Source organism: Cetorhinus maximus, chromosome 3 (assembly GCF_964194155.1).
Source record: "Cetorhinus maximus chromosome 3, sCetMax3.hap1.1, whole genome shotgun sequence".
Classification (NCBI taxonomy): domain Eukaryota; kingdom Metazoa; phylum Chordata; class Chondrichthyes; order Lamniformes; family Cetorhinidae; genus Cetorhinus; species Cetorhinus maximus.
The window spans coordinates 14,441,042-14,462,159 of record NC_135881.1 but is presented as its reverse complement, the minus strand read 5'-3'; the positions used below and the strand labels follow the sequence as shown (position 1 = coordinate 14,462,159).

At 44.7% G+C, this 21,118-nt stretch overlaps 1 protein-coding gene across 2 annotated transcripts in view; it reads left to right on the top strand.

Annotated features, from left to right (window-relative positions):
* Positions 1 to 21,118, top strand: part of ccdc13 (coiled-coil domain containing 13) — a 65,258-nt gene that overhangs the window by 1,606 nt on the left and 42,534 nt on the right. For both annotated transcript variants that reach the window (XM_078536657.1, XM_078536664.1), the window contains exons 2-6: positions 10,717 to 10,865; positions 15,532 to 15,674; positions 16,757 to 16,855; positions 17,587 to 17,703; positions 18,879 to 18,983. In XM_078536657.1, the coding sequence (XP_078392783.1) occupies positions 10,717 to 10,865; positions 15,532 to 15,674; positions 16,757 to 16,855; positions 17,587 to 17,703; positions 18,879 to 18,983 (613 nt within the window). The remainder of the gene's footprint in view (positions 1 to 10,716; positions 10,866 to 15,531; positions 15,675 to 16,756; positions 16,856 to 17,586; positions 17,704 to 18,878; positions 18,984 to 21,118) is intronic.

Genomic DNA, 21,118 nt, shown 5'->3' with positions numbered 1-21,118 from the left:
TGTGATGTAACCATTCTATGACCTGTCAGTTTGCTCGGGTGGATGTCAAAGATCCTATGCCATCATTTCGAAGACGAGCAGGGGAGTTGTCTGTCCTGCGCAATATTTATCCTTTGATCACTAAAACAGATTATTTGGCTGCTATCACAGAATCTTTACAGTACAGAAGGAGGCTATTCAGCCCATTGAATCTGCACTGGCTCTCTGAAAGAGCATTCTACCTTGTCCCACTCCCTGATTTATCTCCTTAACTTAAAACATATTTATTCAGGACTGTGCTTGATTATGTGCAACCCATACCCTGCTTCGGAGCGGCAAAGAACAGTGCAAACCCTGCAATAAAACTGTTTACAGCAAAGAGATATGAAATGAATTCGACCTATGGGGAGAATCCGAAATCAGACCTCAATCCTCTCCAAAAATACTGGACATTTGCAGTCCTTGTCCTTTCAACAACTCATAAAGGGGAAGTTAAAATGACTGGGATAAATTTCCCAGTTAAAAATGGTCACCGCACAATCAAAGATGTAGCAAGAGGCGAGAGAAAAGTATCCTTTAGCTCACTGAAACTTATTCAAGTAGCTACCTAACGGAGTTAAGCATCTCTTTCCTACTAAAATCACACCATACCACCACCGACAACACGGCAATTCACAATCTATTTCTTTCTGAGAAACTTAGCAACAACCTTTGTTCCTGTGAAAGTCACCAAGTCAACTGACACCCTTGATACACACCACAGCTTCTGCATACATAACACAAAGGTGTTGACCAGTTCTCAGTGCTGGTTTTCAGCTGTGTAAGAAACAAAATGTAATTGCATCATTTGAATCAAAGCTGCAGTGATCCCAGGTTTTATTTCCCTGAGCAGTGAATGGGCATTGCTGTTTATGGGAGCTTGCTGTGTGCAAACTGGCTGCCTTATTTCCTACATTACAATAGCGACGACACTTCAAAAAATACTTCATTGGCTCTAAAGGACTTTGAAAGTGCCATATAAATCCCAAGTCTTTCTTTCTCTCCTCCTCCTACCCCTCAACAAAAAGTTTGTGACGAAGTAGATGAGTTTGTTAAGTCATTGCTTTCTCCTACCATTCCACCTGTTAGCCTTCACATATTGTTTCAGGGAGCTTGTTTTTGTCATCACGTCGACGTTTGTGGAACTTTGTGATCTCATTGTTGGTGTGGGGGCTTGCTGTGCACAATTTGGTTGCTGCTTTCCCCACATTGCAATATTAACTATGCTTCAAAAGTACCTCACTGGCCGTGAAGCGCTTTGGGAAGTCCTGAGTCATAAAAGGTGCTATATAAATGCATGCCTTCCATTTTCTCTTTTCCAGTGCATCAGTCCCTATTCAATGGGCAGCACTCCCGCCTCGAATCCAAGAAGGTTGTGGGTTCAAGTCCCAGTCCGGAGACTTGAGCATAAAAATCTAGCCTGGCGCTCCCAGTGCAGTCAGCAGGTGCAGTCTTTTGGCTCACGTGATAATGAAAGAACTTGCAGCGCCATTTTGAAGAAGAGCAGGGGAGTTTGCCTCATTGTGCCGGCTAATATTTATCCCTCAATCAACATCACTTAGAACAAAACAGGTTATTTAGCCATTATCTCATTGCTGATTGTGTGACCTTTGCTTAATTTCATTGTCTTGTTTCCTACTTTACCACAGCAGCAAAATAAAAACACCTTATTGGCTGTAAACTGCTTTGGGACATCCTGAGGTTGTTGTGACAGGTGCTATATAAGTGTTAGTCTTTCTTTATAATATATGCATATGATGGTGATGTGTTACATATCGCTGGGAGCCCAAGTTGCTGTGGCAACATACACACTGTCATCTGGAGCTATGGATAATGAGGCTTCAATCTTCTTTCCACCAGATGGTTAACCAGGAATCTCTCCCATTCTTACCACCTGTCTTTGATATGTGTTGGAAGGATTTACAGATTGATACTTAACTTGTTTGGCCATATTATGGACACACCTTCCTTGGCCATCAAGTCCTGGGGTGGGATTTGAACCTAGAGCTTCTGGCTCAGAGATAATTACACTATCCATTGCACCACAAGACTTAATATACACTGTCAGCGTTGTCATTTCAGTATGGATCTAGTTTTAGTATATAGGTATTTGAAGCCTGAATTCACGGAGAAAACTAAATTAGCAACCTTGATTATTAAATAAGTGATTTCCCTACTTCCAACGTGGAGACATGCTGGCAGGAATCTATAAAACTATATCTAAGTTCACAGTTTGAAAATAAATCTTTTCACGCACACAAGAAAAAATTTATATAAAATGAGAAACTTTTCACCATCAACATGGTGATGAAACTCCTCTTTACTGTTCATTTTTTCAGTGTCTAATACTTGACACTTGTCTTGGATAATATCGCACATCTACATAAATTGCATTTGTCCTTTCCATCTGATGTGATTGTTCATGTCAGCAAAATAAGAAAGGACCCAAAATTGATCTGACCTCCCCACACAGAGTTGAGAAGTAGGAATGCGGGCAGAGTTGGCTAGAGTGGACTGGGAAAGGAGTTTAGCAGAAAAGGCGGCAGACGTCTAAGAAAATTGTTTGTGTCTCACACCAAAGATACCTCCCCATGAGGAAGAAGGAATCTAGGAAGGGGATAAACCAACCATGGTTAACCAAGGAAGTCAAGGATAATATCAAACTGAAAGAAAAAACATACAATGCGGCAAAGATTAGTGGTAAGCCAGAGGATTGGGAAAGTTTTAAAAACCAACAAAATATTACCAAAAAAAATTAAAGAGGGAGAAGATACATTTTGAAGGTAAACTAGCAAGTAATATAAAAATGGACAGTAAGAGCTTCTTTAAATATATAAAAAGGAAGAGAGAGGCCAAAGTGAACATAGACCTCTTAGAGAATGAGGCTGGTGAAATAATAATGGGGAACCAGAAAATGGCAGAGGAGTTGAATAACAATAGACAACACTAATAGCATTCCAAAAATACTAAATAATCAAGGGGAAAAGGGGAAGGGAGGAAATAAATACAATAACTAGCACTAGAGGAAAAAGAAGTAGGGAAACTAATGGGGCTAAAGGCCGATAAGTCCCCTGGACCTGATGGGTTGCATCCTAGGATATTAAAGGAAGTAGCTGCAGAGATAGTGGATGCACTGGTAGTACTCTTCCAAGAATCCTTAGATTGTGGAAAAGTCCCAGCGGATTGGAAACCTCCCAATGTAGTACCTTTTTTCAAAAAGGGAGGCAGACAAAAAACAGTAACTATAGGCCAGTTAGCTTAACATGTCATTGGGAAAATGTTAGAGTCTATTATAAAACATGTAATAACAGAGCATTTAGAAATGCATAATATAATCAAGCAGAGTCAGCATGAGCGAAGGGGAAATCATGCCTGACAAATTTATTAAAATTCTTTGAGGAGGTAACAAGGAGGATAGATAAAGGGGAACCAGTAGATGTTTTATATTTGGATTTCCAAAAGGCGTTCGATAAGGTACCGCACATAAGGCCACTTAATAAGATAAGAGCACATGGTGTTGGGGTAGTACATTAGCATGGGTAGAGGATTGGCTAATAGAAGACAGAGAGTTGGGATAAGGGGAAATTTTCAGGATGGCAATCTGTAGCTAGTGGAGTGGCACAGGGATCAGCGCTGGGGCCTCAATTATTTACAATATATATGGATGACTTGGATGAGGGAAGTGAATGTACTATTGCCAAGTTTGCGGATGACGCAAAAATAGGTGGGAAGGCAAGTGGTGAGGATGACACAAAGACTCTACAAAGGGATGCAGACAGGTTAAGCGAGTGGGCAAAAACTTGGTAGACATAATATAATAAGGAATATAATGTGGGAAGGTGTGAGGTTATGCACTTTGGCAGGAAGAATAGAGGAGCTGAATATTTAAATGGAGAAAGACTGCGGAAAGCTGCAGCACAGAGGGATTTGGGGGTCCTCGTGCATGAATCACAAAAAGCTAGCATACAAGTTCAGCAAGTAATAGGGCAGGCAAATGGAATGTTGGCCTTTACTTCAAAGGGAATGGCGTATACAAATAGGGAAGTCTTGCTAAAACTATACAAGGTCCTAGTTAGACCACTCGTAGAATACTGTGAACAGTTTTGGTCCCCTTATCTAAGGAAAGACTGGCATTGGAGGCAGCCCAGAGAAAGTTCTGGGGAGATTTTCTTATGAGGAGAGGTTGAGTAGGTTGGGGCTGTACTCATTGGAGTTTCGAAGAATGAGAGGCAACCTTATTGAAACATGTAAGATTCTTAAGCGGCTTGACAGAGTAGATGATGAGAGGTTGTTTCCCCTTTTGGGAGAGTCTAGGACCAGAGGGCATAATCTCAGAATGAGAGGTCACCCATTTAAGACAGAGATGAGGAGGAATTTCTTCTCTCAGAGGGTAGTGAATCTGTGGAGTTCTTCACCACAGAGGGCTGTAGAGCCTGGGTCGTTAAGTATATTCAAGGCTGAGATAGACAGATTTTTAATCAGTAAGGAAATCATGGGGAAAAGGCAGAAAAGTGGAGCTGAGGATTATCAGATCAGCCATGATCTCACTGAATGGTGGAGAGACTCGATGGTCCAAATGGCCTACTTCTGCTGCTATGTCTTATGGTCTTATTAACCTCTAAGTCACATTGTTTTTAAAATTTTTGAAGTTTTATAATATATATTGTGAATATTGATGGTATGATCAAGATAAACCTTAGTCAGAAAAAAAGAAAGTCTTGGATTTATATAGCACCTTTCAAGACCACTGGAGATCTCAAAACATTTCATAGCCAATGAAGCACTTTTGAAGTGTAGCCACTGTTGGAATGTAGGAAATGTGGTAGCCAATTTGCTCGAAGCAAGCTCCCACAAATAGCAATTTGATAATGTTCAGATTGAGGGATAAATGATGACCAGGACACCAGAGATAACTCCCCTGCTCTTCTTTGAAACAGTGCCATGGGATTCTTTCTATCCACCCGAGCAGGTAGGTGCGTCCTTGGTTTAAAGTCTCATCTGAAAGACTGGTACTGGAGTGTCAGTCTCGATTTTTGTGGAAAGGAGTCCTTACCATGAGAAGCAGCTCAATTAATACAATACGTGTAGTTCAAATGACTTCTCGTCTCTATGAACAATATAGGAAATAATGATTCTAGTAATGATTAAATGTGTTGATGGATTAAGCTGTGGGACTACTGTAAAGGGACATTTGCAAGCAGCACTTTGCAAACGGATTGTTAGCCCATTATATTTGGACAGGTGACCAAAAATTTGATCAAAGAGATAGGTTTTAAGAAGTGTCTTAAAAAGAGGAGAGAGAGAGGTAAAGATGCAAAAGAGTTATGGAGGGAATTCCAGAGCTTATGGCTTCGGCAGCTTAAGACTTGGCTGACAATGGTGGGAGGGAGAAGAAATTGGAGATGTTCAAGAGGCCATAATTGGAGGAACACAGAGATCTTGGAGGATTGTTGGGCTGGAGTAGGGGTAAAACTACAGAGGGAATTGACTACCATGATCAGAATTTTAAATTCTAGAGTTCCCCTCAAAGCAGGAATGAAAATTGGTCCCCCTTACAAAAGAAATACTAAAGACGCTGTAAATCTGAAAATTAAAGAGAAAATGCTGGAATTACTCAACAGGCAGTAAATGGGGAGAGAGAAACAGAGTTAATGGGTGGAATTTTCCCTTCATGAAACTAAGTGCAGTGGTGGGCGGTTTCGACAGTGTCCACCCCGCTGTCCGGAATGGTGGGAACTCGCGCCCGATTTGACACTTGGATGGTCATTAATTTAGCAATAGCACGTATCAGTCCAAATCACCTGGTGGATTGGGAGCAGATTCGTCCGCCTTCCATCAGCTGGCAGGTTCGAAGGGCCAGGCGCCACGTTTAAAGGCCAGTTCAACACGCAATCTCACTCTCTCCAGCCCACCAGAGATGTCTAGCAACCAGAAGAGGAAGGCAGCTTCACCCACCATGCCCTCCAGGCCTTGATCAGAGAGGTGCAGATGCAAAGGCACATGCTCTATCCCAAGTCTGGCTGCAGGAAGCACAGCAGCCTCACCTCTCCTGCCTGGGAGGCCGTTGCAGAGCAGGTCAGGTCAGGTCAGGGTGGCTGGCAACCACACCCGAAATGCCACTCAGTGCAGGAAGAGGATGAATGATCTCATTGGCCCCGCCATGGTAAGTCATCCTTCAACTCCCTCCAATATCAGACTCTGATCATGGCATCATGCATTCAACATTCAAACGGGCTACTCTCTTCAGGGATCTCACGCAACCATTAGCGGGGGACACATATCAACATTCATTTTCCCACCGAGGCTTTCACATCACCACCATCCCATCTATCATGTTGCTCACACTCCATCCTCTGGCCCTTCTGGGGAGGGCTCACCACACACACAGGGGACATGAATCTCACCCAACCTCTGCTCCAGCCCTTCTCATCACATTATTTTCTTTCTTCTTCAGACAGGCCAAGCTGGCGCACAACAGGCGCAAGAGGGTGCAGACCTGGGGAGGTCAGCCGACTGAGTTTGAAGTGGCTGCAGCTGAGCTGGGATCGCTGCTGTGCGGAAGGGGAGATCAGCCTCTCCCATCAACCCAATGCGGATCCAGTACAGATCACAGCTCCATCACTTCATCAAATCCTGACATTCACAGTCACATGCAGCCTTATCGAGCTCATGCTCATTAACTGAAACTCTATTTTCTAGGCATCAGCAGATTGAGGTCCCCAAGCCAGTCCAGCACCACTAGTGCGAGCCCCCAGACTTCATCCGAAGAAGAAGCTCCGGAAGAACCATCACGGCGCTCACATGCACCCTCCACCAGCTCAGAGACACACACGTCGGTGGAGCACAGCGATAGCTTAGGCTCGGGCTCACTTACTGGGGAACACCTCACTGACACGTCCCCGCAGCAGTCGGAGGCAGTGACAGCCCAGGCCTCTGACACTCTAGGAGGGCTACTGGAGACCAGCCACCCGCTCGGTCCGAGTCAGATGATGAGCCTCTGGAAGGGGCGGTCAAATCAATGCTGGAGATACAATGACAGGCGGCGGAACATCAGGCAGAGATTCGACAGTCACTCAGCAGACTGGAGTGAACGATAGAGAAACATAGAAAATAGGAGCAGGAGTAGGCCATTCGGCCCTTCATTATGGTCATGGCTGATCAGAGGAGTCCATCCGCGTTCTGTCTGATGTCGTGGCACCGGTATGCAAGCGCCTCGAGGTCACCATGGGAAGGCTGGCGACCACCATGGAGACCTCGGTCCAGCAGGTCTTGCCGCATTTGCGCTTGGCCCGGCACTTCATGGCCACACACCCTGGTGGAACCATCAAGATGTAGGAGACATGGGGATGAGGCACCTTGATCTCCCTCCATGTTCACCGTCTCCTGCAGGAGTCAGGGCGGAGCCCTCAGGCACTCAAAGGGAGGATAAGCGTCAACCATACACCCCATGGCCTCCTCCCAGGACACTCCAAGGGTGTGCAACCGCTCACAGCTCCATCTGCCTGTCACCCCGTCCATTCCAGCTTCTCAGGCTGCCGAGGGCACTTGTGCCTCTGCTCAGAAGACCCTATCAGGCCGGGGCCCTCCAGGCCTTGGTCCACAAGAGGACATCCGCCAAGGTCATCGCAGCCATCAGGGCATAGCAGTCAGCAGGCTGCCTCCACCTCTGCTGCGGGTGTTGGGGCTGCACCCACGCATAGCGGTAGAGTTAGGAAAGTTAAGACAAATTGATGTTAATTTTGGGTCACAGGTGTGCTAGATATGTAAATAAATTGCACTTTTGATAATACATTTGATGACTAAGTGAATGTTCTTGTCAACGGAAGGCGTTGTGATTTTGTACTTTGGAATTCTCTTATTTTGAGGTTTAGCCTTCCTCCCACTCAGTAATAGTGTCCCACTGTGAGATTCACATTCCTGTGATGTCAACCTCAGTTGTACTGGTCTCTGCACCCTTGTGTGATGTCAGGGAGTAGTAGTTAAATCTTTATTTGAAGTGTGTGATGTATGTGTTTCTAACCCTTCTTCCTCAAGGAACACCATTGAGTGAGGGCAGCTCATCAGCATTGATATTCTAGCAGCATTTGTGTCTCCTCCGTGGTAGTGGCAGAAGAAAACATATGCACGGGTGGAAGAGACCCCTAGGCATGTCCACATCTCAGTGGCAGCAGTTTTCTTTCTAAGCAGACTCCTGTGGCAACATGAGGTTAAGGGTGACCCCAGAAAGGCCCCCCTCGTGTTTGCCCTTCTCCCTCACTGCCATTCCACAGCCTTTCCTCCTCGGTGCCCCCCGCCCCTCCCCCTCCCTCCTCGTGTTCATCAACTCCACCCTTGCCTCACAATCCACCCTTGGTTGAAGTGCTAATCTCTGAAAATGGAGGCCTGCATGAATACCACAGCACAGTGGTGTTCCTTGGGACAATGTAGGCAAAGAGCAGGAGCAGTCCAAGTGTAAAACTCCAGCAGAGTGGCGTTCATCGCAACAAGACCGGTGCAGCGCTATGGCAGGCAGGCTATGTATATTCCACTCGCTTCGAAGTTACCAGTGAACTGAGGTCCGACTCGTGCACGCTGCCCCTTTTCAAACGGGTTTGAGGCCAACATAATTTCTCGCTGACGTGACACAAGATTGGAAAGCGTGACGAGATCCTGGCAAGCAGCTGCTTTAATGAGCATTCATGACATGTCAGTGAACGCGTTCATGCCACCAGTCGGCTGGATAACCGACCAGCCGCAAAACCGCCATCGGGAGAATTGCAAGCTGTTTTTACACTGGCGGGTTTGCGACTTTTTGCCTGCCACTGTATTCTCCGCTCCCCCGACATGAAACCTGCAGCGCGCGGGATGGGAAAATTCCACTCAATGTTTCAAATGTGGACCCTTGGTCAGAGCAGGAAAGTGTTAATTATGAGGAAGGGTTCACACATGCTCTCTCCCTGGGTGCTGCTGAGTGTTTCCAGCACTTTCTGTCTTTGCAAATACACCAACATCTACGAGTCCTTTGGTTTTTGAGCATCTGAACATTCCAACCCCTTTTGAGTGAAAACCTATAATGCTTCAGTTTGTCCAGCAGGTGGCGATCTAGTTACATTGTAGAGGGCAGCCTGCCCAAATCACCTGGGTTTCTGTGACATGCCTGACAGAAGTGATTATTATTATATAATCTTAACTAGCTATAAGAGTAAGAAGTGAGCAAAAAAAAAACATCCACGGATCCTGCAAAGCTGGGACCATAGAAATGACTTTATAGAAAGCGGTTTGGGTTTTAATACTGTAAGTTTTGAGAGTCTGGGCCTTTGTAATACTGCTTTCGTAGTCAGGGGTGAATTTTATCAAACTCTCCTAAATAAGTTGTACAGAGTGCTTGATGGGGGAGCTTGTACATAGTGGATGATTTTCCAATGGGGCCTTTTCCTGTATGAATGGTAGATGCAGCTATTCTAATTCTCTCTTTTCAGACCTTCTACCCTGTATAAACCTGAGTGCAAGCCAAGCCCTGCTGCCCCTATACTAACTCACTGCTTAAAATGTGCCTGTCTAACCAAGTCTTTGGTCTCCCCTCCTAATGTCTCTTTTTTTAGCTCGATGTCGATTTTTGCCTGATGACATTCCCGTCACATGTCTTGGGGCACTTTACAATGCTAAAGGCACAATATAAAGCAAGCTTGGCCAAAGAGGCACGTAAGAGAGGCATCTTAAAGGAGGACAGGGAGGTAAAGGTTTAGGGAGGGGAATGTTCTTGCTGTACTAAGTTTCACTCAGTGCTATTTTTAACTCAGGCGTTGATTAATCCATTTGAAATGAAGGCTGCATTAAGTAGTGCAGAAGGAGGATGAACAGGTTAAGCAATTACGCAGGAATAGCACCGGTTAGAAATTATACCCCATGGTGCTTGTAAAGAATGGGCCTGATGGGCCAAATAGCACAGAGTCTTTTCCCATAATGTTCTTTCCTACGAGAATTTCAGGTGGCTGCTGAAGGTACGTAATTCCAGAGAAGGGAAAATTGATGTCTTAACAGCTAGACGTAGCTGCTGGCCCCAGTTTCTCTGCTCGGTAGGTGCAGCAGAGCCACTAGATTAATTTCCAGTTTGAAGAATCTTAGTTAACAAGATTTGGCTGATAAAGCTGGGACTTTACAGGAACATAAGGATGATATGATTGAGGTTTATAAAACGCTGAAGGGAATAGATTCTGCTCGAGTCGACAGGTTGTCCCAGTTAAATAGCTCTGGGAGAGCCGGAGCACAATTTTAAGTTGTTTAAGGCCAAATGTAGGTTAGCCGTTTCTTCCCAGAAAATAGTGGAGCTCTGGAACAGGCTGCCGGCTCATACATTAAGCACTGAATCGCTGAATTCCTTCAAGCGAGAGCTGGAACCTTCTTCTGGCAGTAGTGGCGATCGCCTTGTACAAAAGGTTGGGATTGCAAGGAATTATCAGGGCCAGAGTGAGCTACTGGACTAGTTTCAATTGCCTAAGGGGGTCAGAGAGGAATTTCCCAAATCGAACTGGGTCTTTTTAATCTGTTTTTCCGCCTGTTCCCTGTAGATCACCTGCCTTTGGGTGAGGTGGGGATTTGTATGTGTTACGTTACACAAGGTCATCAGGGACAGGCTGGATGGAGCCGAGGGTCTTCTCCTGTCCGTCATTGTTTGTGCGTTTGTAGTAAGTTCTGTGTTTGAAACTTTGAACTTTGCAGCTTGCTGGAGAATGAGAACGAGCTGCTACAAGAGCAGATCCAAGAGCTGAGGGATGAGAATGGACGGCTTTACAAACTCCTTAATGAAAGGAATTTTGAAATCAAACACCTGAGGAAGAAAAGGGAAGAAGATCAACTTGCTCTCGCAGGTAAATGAACAATGGAGGGGTGGGACGGGGGGCGGAGGTTGATGTGGCTAATGTATTGGTACATGGGACTCTGTTCGAATGACCTCCAGAGGGAATGAAACTCCACCTTGGTGTGTATGTTGAGATGCTTTAGGAATATCACATACTTTCATGAGATGTGGGCGATGCTGGTAAGGCATTGTTTGTTGCACATCCCTAATTGCCCTTGAACTGACCTTGCTAGGTCATTTCAGCACACAGTTAAGAGTCAATCATATCTCTGTGGGTCTGGAGTCACATGTAGGCCAGACCAGGTAAGGACGGCAGATTTCCTTCCCTAAAGGACCTTAGTGCACCAGATGGGTTTTTACAATAATCGATGATAGTTTCATGGTCACCATTACTGAGACTAGCTTTATATTCCAGATTTACTAACTGAGTTTAAATTCCACCAGCTGCTGTGGTGGGATTGTCAATTTTATGTAGTAAAGATAGATTTCTAGAATTAGGCAGATGGCATGCAATACAACCTTGTTAAATTCAAAAATGAGACAGAAAGTAACAGATGCCTGGAAGCGATTACAAGACAGCAATCTCAACAACATGTTCAGTGAGGACATTAACTGTAAATGTGACTTTAATCATCTTCCGGAAGCTGAGAATACATCTCATTCCTTTTATCTTCATTTTTGCTTTGTAAAAATATTTATTCCTGAATTGAAAAGACAGATTGGGCTACTTTTTTTCTCCATTCTGTATTTTTGACAATTCAAGATTATGGAATCATAGAATAGCACAGTAGGAAGGAAGCCATTTAGCGCATTGAGTCTGTGCTGACTCTGTGGATGTGTAGCCAGCTAGTCCCACTCCCCCTCTCATTTATCATTATCCCTGCAATTTTATTTCTCCTTCAAGTATTTATGCAGTTTATTGTTGAAAGCTACTATTGAATCTGTATCCACCACGCTATTCCTCTTTCCCTATATCAATTTGAATCTGGCGCTAAGTAAAGGGCATCTCCAGGCCTCCAATGTCAACAAGATTAAGCAATCAATCATATGAAAAAATTATCACAGACAGAAAATCTGGAAGTAAAATGCACTGATTATCCTTCACGTTTTACCAAGCGTGACTTGGTAACATCACTACAGACTGAGCTGGATGGATGAGTCCTAAAAGACATAGCTGCTAGACTGGGTCTGCGGCAGGTGATGAGGGAACCAACGAGAGGGAAAAACATACTTAACTTCATCCTCACCAACCTGCCTGCCACATATGCATCTGCCCATGACAGTATCAGTAGGAGTGACCACCGCACAGTCATTGTGGAGACAAAGTCCCGCCTTGATACCCTCCATCATATTGTGTGAAAGTATGACACAAAATGGGATAGATTTCAAACAGATCTAGAACTCAAGGCTGGGCACCCTTGAGGCGCTGTGGGCTATCTGCAGCAGCAGAATTGTACTCAACCACAATCTGTAACCTCATGGCCTGGCATATCCCCCACTCTACCATTACCATCAAGCCAGGAGATCAACCCTGGTTCAATGAAGAGTGCAGAAGGACATGCCAGGAGCAGCACCAGGCATACCTAAAAATGTGGTGTCAACCTGGTGAAGCAACAACACAGGACTACTTGTGTGCCAAACAGCATTAGCAGCAAGTGCTCGACAGAGTTAAGTGATTCCACAACCAACGGGATCAGATCTACGCTTTGCAGTCCTACCACATCTAATCGTGAATGGTGGTGGACAATTAAACAACTCACTGGAAGAGAAGGCTCCACAAATACCCCCATCCTCAATAATGGAGGAGCCCAGCATTTCAGTGCAAAAGATAAGGCTGAAGCATTCACAACAATCTTCAGCCAGAAGTGCCGAGTGGACGATCCATCTCGGCCTCCTCCGAAGGTCCCCAGCATCACAGATGCCAGTCTTCAGCCAATTCAATTCACTCCATGTGGTATCAAGAAACAGCTGAAGACACTGGATAGTGCAAAGGCTATGGGCCCAGACAACATTCCGGCATAGTACTGAGAACTTGTGCTCCAAAACTTGCCATGCCCCTACCCAAGCTGTTCAAGTACATCTACAACACTGGCATCTACCCAGCAATGTGGAAAATTGCCCCCATGTGTCCTGTATGCAAAAAGCAGCACACATCCAACCCGAACAATTACCGCCCCATCAGTATACTCTCAATCATCAGTAAAGTGATGGAAGGGGTCACCAATAGTGCTATCAAGTGGCACTTGCTTAGCAATAACCTGCTCACTGACGCTCAGTTTGGGTTCTGCTAGGGTCACTCAGCTTCTGACCTCATTACAGCCTTGGTTCTATCAAGGCAGCATTTGACCGAGTGTGGCATCAAGGACCCTTGGCAAAATTGGAGTCAGTGGGAATCAGGAGGAAAACTATCAGCTGGCTGGAGTCATGCCAAGCACAAAGGAAGATGGCTGTGGTTATTGGAGGTCAATCATCTCAGTTCCAGGATATCACTGCAGAAGTTCCTCAGGGTAGTGTCCAAGGCCCAACCATCTTCAGCTGCTTCATCAATGACCTTCTTACCATCATAAGGTCAGAAGTGGAGATGGTCACTGATGATTGCACAATGTTCATGACTCCTCAGATATTGAAGCAGTTCATGTGCAAATGCACCAAGACCTGGACTTAGGCTGACAAGTGGCAAGTAACATTCACACCACAAAGTGCCAGGCAATGACCATCTCCAACAAGAGAGAATCTAACCATTGCCGCTTGACATTCAATGGCATTAACATCGCTGAATCTCCCACTAGCAACATTCTGGGTGTTCCCATTGACCACACACTGAACTGGACTAGCCATATAAATACAGTGGCTACAAGAGCAGATCAGAGGCTAGGAAACCTGTGGTGAGTAACTCACCCCCTGACTCCCCAAAGCCTGTCCACCATCTACAAGGCACAAGTCAGAAATGTAATGGAATACTCTCCACTTGCCTGGATGAATGCAGCTGCCATAACACTCAAGAAGCTTGACACCATCCAGGACAAAGCAGTCCGCTTCATTGGCAATCCATCCACAAACATTCATTCCCTCTGCCACCGATGCACAGTGACAGCAGTGTGTACCATTTACAAGATGCACTGCAGGAACTCACCAAAACTCCTTAAGCAGCACCTTCCAAACCCATGACCACTACCACCTAAAAGTTCAAGGGCAGCAGATAGATGGGAGCACCACCACCTGGAAGTTCCCCTCTAAGCCACTCACCATCCTGACTTGGAAATGTATCGCCGTTCCTTCACTGTCATTGGATCAAAATCCCAGAATCCCTCCCTAACAGTACTGTGAGTGTACCTACACCACATGGATTGCAGAGGTTCAAGAAGGCAGCTCACCACCACCTTCTCAAGGGCAATTAGGGATCGGCAATAAACGCTGGCCCAGCCAGCGACACCCACGTAAATGAACGAAAAAAATAAAGTTTGCAAAGAGCGACATATGCATGGCACTAAGGTAGAAGCTAAAAGATCATAAACAAATGGTTTTTTAAAAAAATTATTACTTTAAAAATATGTGGAATTTCTTTGATCATGATGGAGAAATTTGACATTCCACAAATGTAAAATTAGTTTACTGGGGCCAGAGAGATTTTTCAGCAGTACGTCATTGAAAATTCAGGTACTCCTCTCCTCACAAGATGTAATTTTTCAAAGGTTTTTACACTAAGACCAATAGCATTAAAGGGCACGCTCTTGTATATTCAGTGATTTCTACTTGATTGCAGTCTGTCTGGACTTCTGCAATCTACTTTGACACTTGTTTCTGTTTCCTTTCAAAGATAGGAACATTCTTCCTACAATTGAAGACAACAATGAATGTGTACTAACCAGTGGAGTTTTTGTAATTTACGAGAGCGATATGTTGGGACATTTTGTTTTAGTCAATATTTATCCCTCAACCAACAGCTAAAAGCAGATTATCTGGTCATTACCACATTGCTGCTTGAAAGATGTTGCTGTGCACAAATTGACTGCTGCATTTCCTACATTACTGCAGGAGCTACAATTTGAAAAATACATCATTGGCCCTGAGCTCTGAAATTCCCTCCAACAGCCTCTCCAGCTCTCTATCTCTGTTCCCGCTTTTAAGATGCTCCTTAAAACCTCCTTCTTTGATCAAGTTTTTGGTTATCTGTCTTGATATCTCCTCTTGTGGCTCGGTGTTTTTGTTGCTATCGTTCTTGTTAAGCATCTTGGGATGTTTTACAACGTTAAATGTACTAAACAAATTTAAGTTGTTGTTGGTTAACACACTTTGGGGCGTCCTAAGTTTGTGAAAGGCATCAGTCTTTCATTATTTTTATTGTGAGGTTGTATATTGGGTGCATAAGAACAGGAGTAGGCCATTCAACCCCCCCCCCCACCGCCTCCCGAGCTTGTTCTGCCATTCAGTTAGATCATTGCCACTCTGTATCTCGACTTCATCCACCCGTTTTGGTTGCATAACTCTTAATTCCCTTGCCTAACAAAAATGTCCTGAGGATCTCTCAAAAGCTCCCTTGAAGGGAACAGAGTATAGACTAGGGGTGGGTTAGTTAACATGGCCTGTTGCTTGCTGTTAATGAAGTAAAGGCAGTCTCTGCAGGCAGCTCTCTGAAGCACCGTGCCTACCGGCTAAAGTGTGTGATTGTGTTGCAGGAACAGCTGGCATGGCAGGCGATGTGGCTGCAACCAAAATTGTTGAGCTGTCAAAGAGGAACCGTGAGCTGACTGTGGAGAATGAGAGCCTGAAATCCAAAGTCAAGCAACTGGGTAACAAGTTACAGGAGCTGAAAAAGGAGGTGTGGTTGCAGCCCAGTCAATCTCAGAGGCACAATGAGGAGTTGGCAACAGTCATATTCAATCTTTCACCACCCCCGCCATATATCAACCTGTAGGGAGAAAGTGAACTTCTGATGTAAATGAGGTGGCAGATTGGCTGAGAGGTTTTTAGTCATCACAAATATATTTTGCCAACATAAGCAACAGTCACTGTTCTTCAAGAAGTAATTCATTACATGTGAATTGATTTTGGCTTGACAAAACAGCAGGGAGCTTTTTCAGGTTAGAGCAATATCAATTTCTGAGCCAGGCAGGTCTGCAGTACTCCAGGATAGTGTTGTTATTAACCAGTTATCCCTGATACTGATGGAATATGGAGGAGTTGACCTGTCGCTGTGGGCTAGAAATCTCCGGACTTGCCTCTACGTGAACAGAAGTCCTAGAGGTAGATGTAGATTTCTCAGTTGCTTGAATTTTAAAAACAATGCTGAGTTTCTACTCCTGTCAAACACCCAATTGGCCAAAAAAGAAAATTTCTGTTGCAATACTTCTTGCACTCTGAGTAGACCCAATCTTAAACTATTGTGTTCTATGATGGTCAAAGTGCACCATAAAGTATTTCAACCTGAATCAGATAATTGAATCTCAAGTGGTATTTGGATTTTATTAGTGTAATGCTGCAAAAAGGGGATGGGTTGTGTAATATCTTGGGGTCCTGGTGCTGTGGAAGCTATGCATTTATATAGTGGAGGTGCATAACAGCACCAAATATCTCTATTTGGTGGCTTCAACCTGAACAGTTACTTGAAAGGCACAATTCGAACTTTGATTCTGCTGGCCAGACCTTTCCTAAAGGGCAATGATGGAGCCATTACCCTATTCCCCTGTACAAGCAGACTGACTGCCCATAGCCAGTACAAACACTGTGCAGCGCTGATGCTGAAAATCATGCTGCTGCTTTTGACTGTGCTGTCAGGTAAATTTGTTACATAAGTGAAAGAGTGAGAGCATAATGGCCTACTGTTTCTGTCATCATTTTGATATTTAGATTAATGGTTGTATCGTTTTGATGCTCTCAATTATGTAATATTTGCTTTTATAGCCTCAGGCTACTCCTACAGGCAGCCAAACACTCAGCGCCAAAGAAGCATCTGGACAAACCAACAAAGAGCGGTCTCCCAGGATGCAAAACAGCTCATTGGTCAGTGGGAAATAAGCCCCATCCCCCTTTCTCTTTCTCTCTTACTCTATCTTCAGTTGTTTCTCTCTTGCGCTTTCTCTATTTCCTTCTCTATCACCCTTGCTTACTTTGTCTGTCTCTCTTTTTTCCTGTCTGCCAAGGCCTTTCTTTTTGGTTATCTCTTCTTCTTTTGCTTCTTTCTACCTCTGTATCTCCAGCTGCCTTTTGCTCTATTTCCTCAAATTGTTGCCCTGCCTTCCTCACTCAGTTATCCTGCCCGCTGCTACTTTCTCTATCTGCTGCCATCTCTTACACCAGTTTATTTTTTGGTGTCTGTATTTCCTTTGTCCATCCTCAACTCTCAAATTGTGTGTCTTTTCCTTTCCATTGCCAATCGTCTTTCTCTCTGTGAATTTCCTCAGTGCTACTCTCACTCTGTTGCTGTACCTTCAGTGAAGATTTGGCTGCAGCCTCATTTACACGATGTACAGTGGTCATACAGTGGTAGAGCAGGAAAAACCCCAGGGAAATTCACCCTCCTCTGTTCCTTTTTTTTTTCCTTTGTCTCTTTTCTGCTCTTCCCACATAAATTTTCACAATTGCTTGTTTTCATTTGAACAACCTTCGGCATTCACAAAATAATTGTAAAAAAACTGCAATGATAACTTGCACACGGTTTGTGCCCTGGTACTGAGTTAAAACCTTAAACAGATTTTAATTAGTTTTTGAAGTCTGCTCATTGTTCTCAACAGCCTGACAGCCTTGACGCAAAAACCCTTAAGGAAAAGCTTTCAGCAGCCAACCTAAAACTGGTTGAGTCTCGAAACCAAATACTGAGTGTCAAACAAGAGTTGAAAATGGCACACAAGGTACACCATCTAACTAATAACAAAACTAGTAAAATTCAAATTAAATTGGTTACAATAGAAGCTTCCTCCCTCCACGGGAATCAGCAGACTAACCGTATTTACCTAACTTGCCATGCGGGGAATGACGGGATCAAGTGGTGTTCCAGTTTTACATTCCGCCCACGGCTACTCTCTATTGTCTTCAACTGTGAGTAAAATTAGGCGGGGTGCAAAACCATCATCGTATCTGATCTTAACAGTTTTCTGATGGGAAGGTGTAGCGGTTAGGTTAAAGTTGCTCCCGTATATAATCTCAGTTGACACCTCAGCGCAGTCCTGTTGAAGGTGAAAAGTCAGCCCAATGTTAATGTTTCAAGTTGATGAACTTTCATCAGGACTAGAAAAAGTTAGGGATATAACGGGTCCCAAGCAAGTGTACAGCAGGAAAGGAAGGGAGGAGAGGAAAGAATAAAAGGGAAGAGCTGTGATAGGGTGGAAGGCAGGATAGATTAAATGAGAGAAAGGGATAATGGTGCAAGGCAAAGGGGATGATAATGTGAAAAGTAGAGAAACAAAAGATGGGTATAGAGGAGTTATAAATGGGGATAGCAGAATCATCACTAACAGCTGCTGACCAAAGAAAAAGGGGCAGAGGCTATGATCTGAACTTGCTGAACTCAGTTAAAAACAAAAAGCTAAAAGCTACTGCGGATGCTGGAAATCCAAAACAAAAACAGAATTACCTGGAAAAACTCAGCAGGTCTGGCAGCATCGGCGGAGAAGAAATCAGTTAACGTTTCGAGCCTTCATGGCCCTTCGGCAGAACTGAAGCATGGTTAGAAGAAGGGAGAAATATAAATTGGTTTAAGGTGGGGGGGGAGAGAGAGAGAGAGAGACATTGAGGGTGTGGTGATTGTGGAGATGAGCAGATAATCAAAAGATGTCACAGACAAAAGGGTTGAGTCCAGAAGTCTGTAAAACGTCTAATTGAAAGATAAGGTGCTGTTACTCAAGCTCCTGTTGAGCTTCAGTGGAACTGTGTAGGCGACAGTGGACAGAGAGGTCAGAGTGTGGAATGGAGCGGAGAATTAAAATGACAGGCGACCATAAACTCGGGCTCACGCTGGCGGACTGTATGTAGGCGTTCCACAAAATGGTCACCCAGCATGCAGTAAAGATTTTCCCGTCTTTTCCAGGTATTGGCTAATGAAGTGGGAGAAGATGTGAACGTACAACATTTGCTGAATAACAAGGGGACATGGCGCGGCCGAGCCCAGCAGATCCTCATCTTGCAGAAGAAGGTAAGGAATCCCAACGTGAGCCAGGAGTGAGGACCTGGATAGGTTATTTCATTGTTTCCTTGTGCTGGTGACTTTCCAGTTGTTCTAAAACTAAAACTGTTGTATCTGTGCAGAAGTTGTTGGCTCATTTCTGATACATTGACTTGAGTATTGCTGAAAAAAGAGACACGCTATCAAAGCTCTTCATCTTGCACTCATCAGGATAGCTCGCAAGAAATACCAACAGTGCAGGGAACAGCAATTTATACTGCATGAGAAGAGAGTGCTAGTTAGTTGGCAAGTGGACTCTGATTGGTAGAGGAATTGCCAAGGGGAATGACCTTTGTGTTCATATTTGGGGGACCTGCAGCAAGCCAGGACTTTGTCCCCAACTTACTGCAACCAAGTCTGAAAATATTACCTTTACTAATTTAATCAGAGGAATGAATGTGATTGTAGCCTATCAACGCTAAGAGATTAAACCTAGACTACCAAGGCCTGATATTACAAACTAATCAAATACACTGTAGGTTGGGCAAAAGAATAAACAGTATACGTGTTAGACTAAAAAAGCCTATAATATAACCTGTAAGCAGGTTAAGGTGAATCCACTATTTCAGACAAGTCTGCGATTTTTAATTCTTTCAGACCAGTTTTCCCAAATACCTTGTAAAAGCAGATTTCCTTACAGCATATCTCGATCACCTCCCCAGGCTCAGTGTTGACAGCTCCCAATCTCTCACTGTGCTGAGTTAGTATAGCTTGATCACCTCTACAGCCTTCGCTGGGGTTTCTTCCAGTTACTTCTCATGCAGTGTCTGTATGACTCGGACAAGCTTAGTTTACAACATCTAGCACTTAGCTTTGATGGATCAGTAGTGATTGTCAATCTGCCTGCATGCTTGGATTCTCCAGGATAGGTTTCCTGTTTATAATACTGATGGTAAGCCATTTGTTTTAAATAGCTTACTGCAGGTATTATGGTCAGAAATTCTGGGCCACCAGTTCTTCTGATCTGTGGCCTCAGTTCTTTCTGCACTCCTGAATGGAATATAAGAAGAAACTTGTCATCTGACAATTAAACTTCCTCCCATTCATGGCCTCCTGTCTCTGTCATTTTAATTATTTTCTCCAAAACTGTACAGCACTCTCAGTATTTCCTTCCTCCTGCAATCTACACCTTATTAAAGCACTAGCTACCATCTAACCACATTTCTACACCTACACCTAGGTGTCATCTGTGGTTCAGTGGTAGTAATCTTCCTTCTGAGTTAAAAAGTTATGGAGTCAAGTCCCATTTGAGACGCCTGAGGAATAATCGAGGCTGGCACTCCCAATGCAGTACTGAGGGAGATCTGCACTGCTGGAGATGCCGTTTTTCAGATGAGGCGTTAAACTGATGCCTGTCTGCCTTCTCACTGGACGTAAAAAAAACCCATGGCATGATTTTGAAGAAGGGCATGGAAGTTCTTCCCTGGTGTCCTTGCTAATATTTATTCTTCAATATTATCACATTATTGCTTGTGAAATCTTGCTGTACATAAATTGATTGCCATTTCTTCTACTTTACAAAAGTTACCACGCTTTGAAAGTACAGGTATTCCCCGGTTTAAATTGCGTTCTAATAAACATGTTTTTATTTTAGCATGGTTGGTAATTTAGGGACTTTCCCCAAATAGTGCTGTCGCCATTTTTGTTTTTGCACGATTACTGAGTATGCTCAGTCGTTTTTATAAACAAACTGCCGCTTCATCACCTCTCCTGCTCATCATTTCCTTCCTGCTTGCAGGTACCCCCGCTCCCTGATCCTCCTGCCCCCCGGCCCTCCTGCCCCCAGCCTTCCTGCTCCCCGACCCTCCTGCTCCCCGGCCTTCCTGCCCCCACGGACTTCCTGCTCCCCGACCTTACTGCCCCCCCGGCCCTCCTGCTCCCCGGCTTTCCTGCCCCCCCCGACCCTCCTGCTCCCCGGCCTTCCTGCCCCCACGGACTTCCTGCTCCCCGACCTTCCTGCCCCCCCGGCCCTCCTGCTCCCCGGCTTTCCTGCCCCCCCCGGCCTTCCTGCTCCCCGGCCTTCCTGCCCCCCGGCCTTCCTGCTCCCCGGCCTTCCTGCTCCCCGGCCCTCCTGCTCCCCAGCCCTTCTGGCCCCCCGGCCCTCC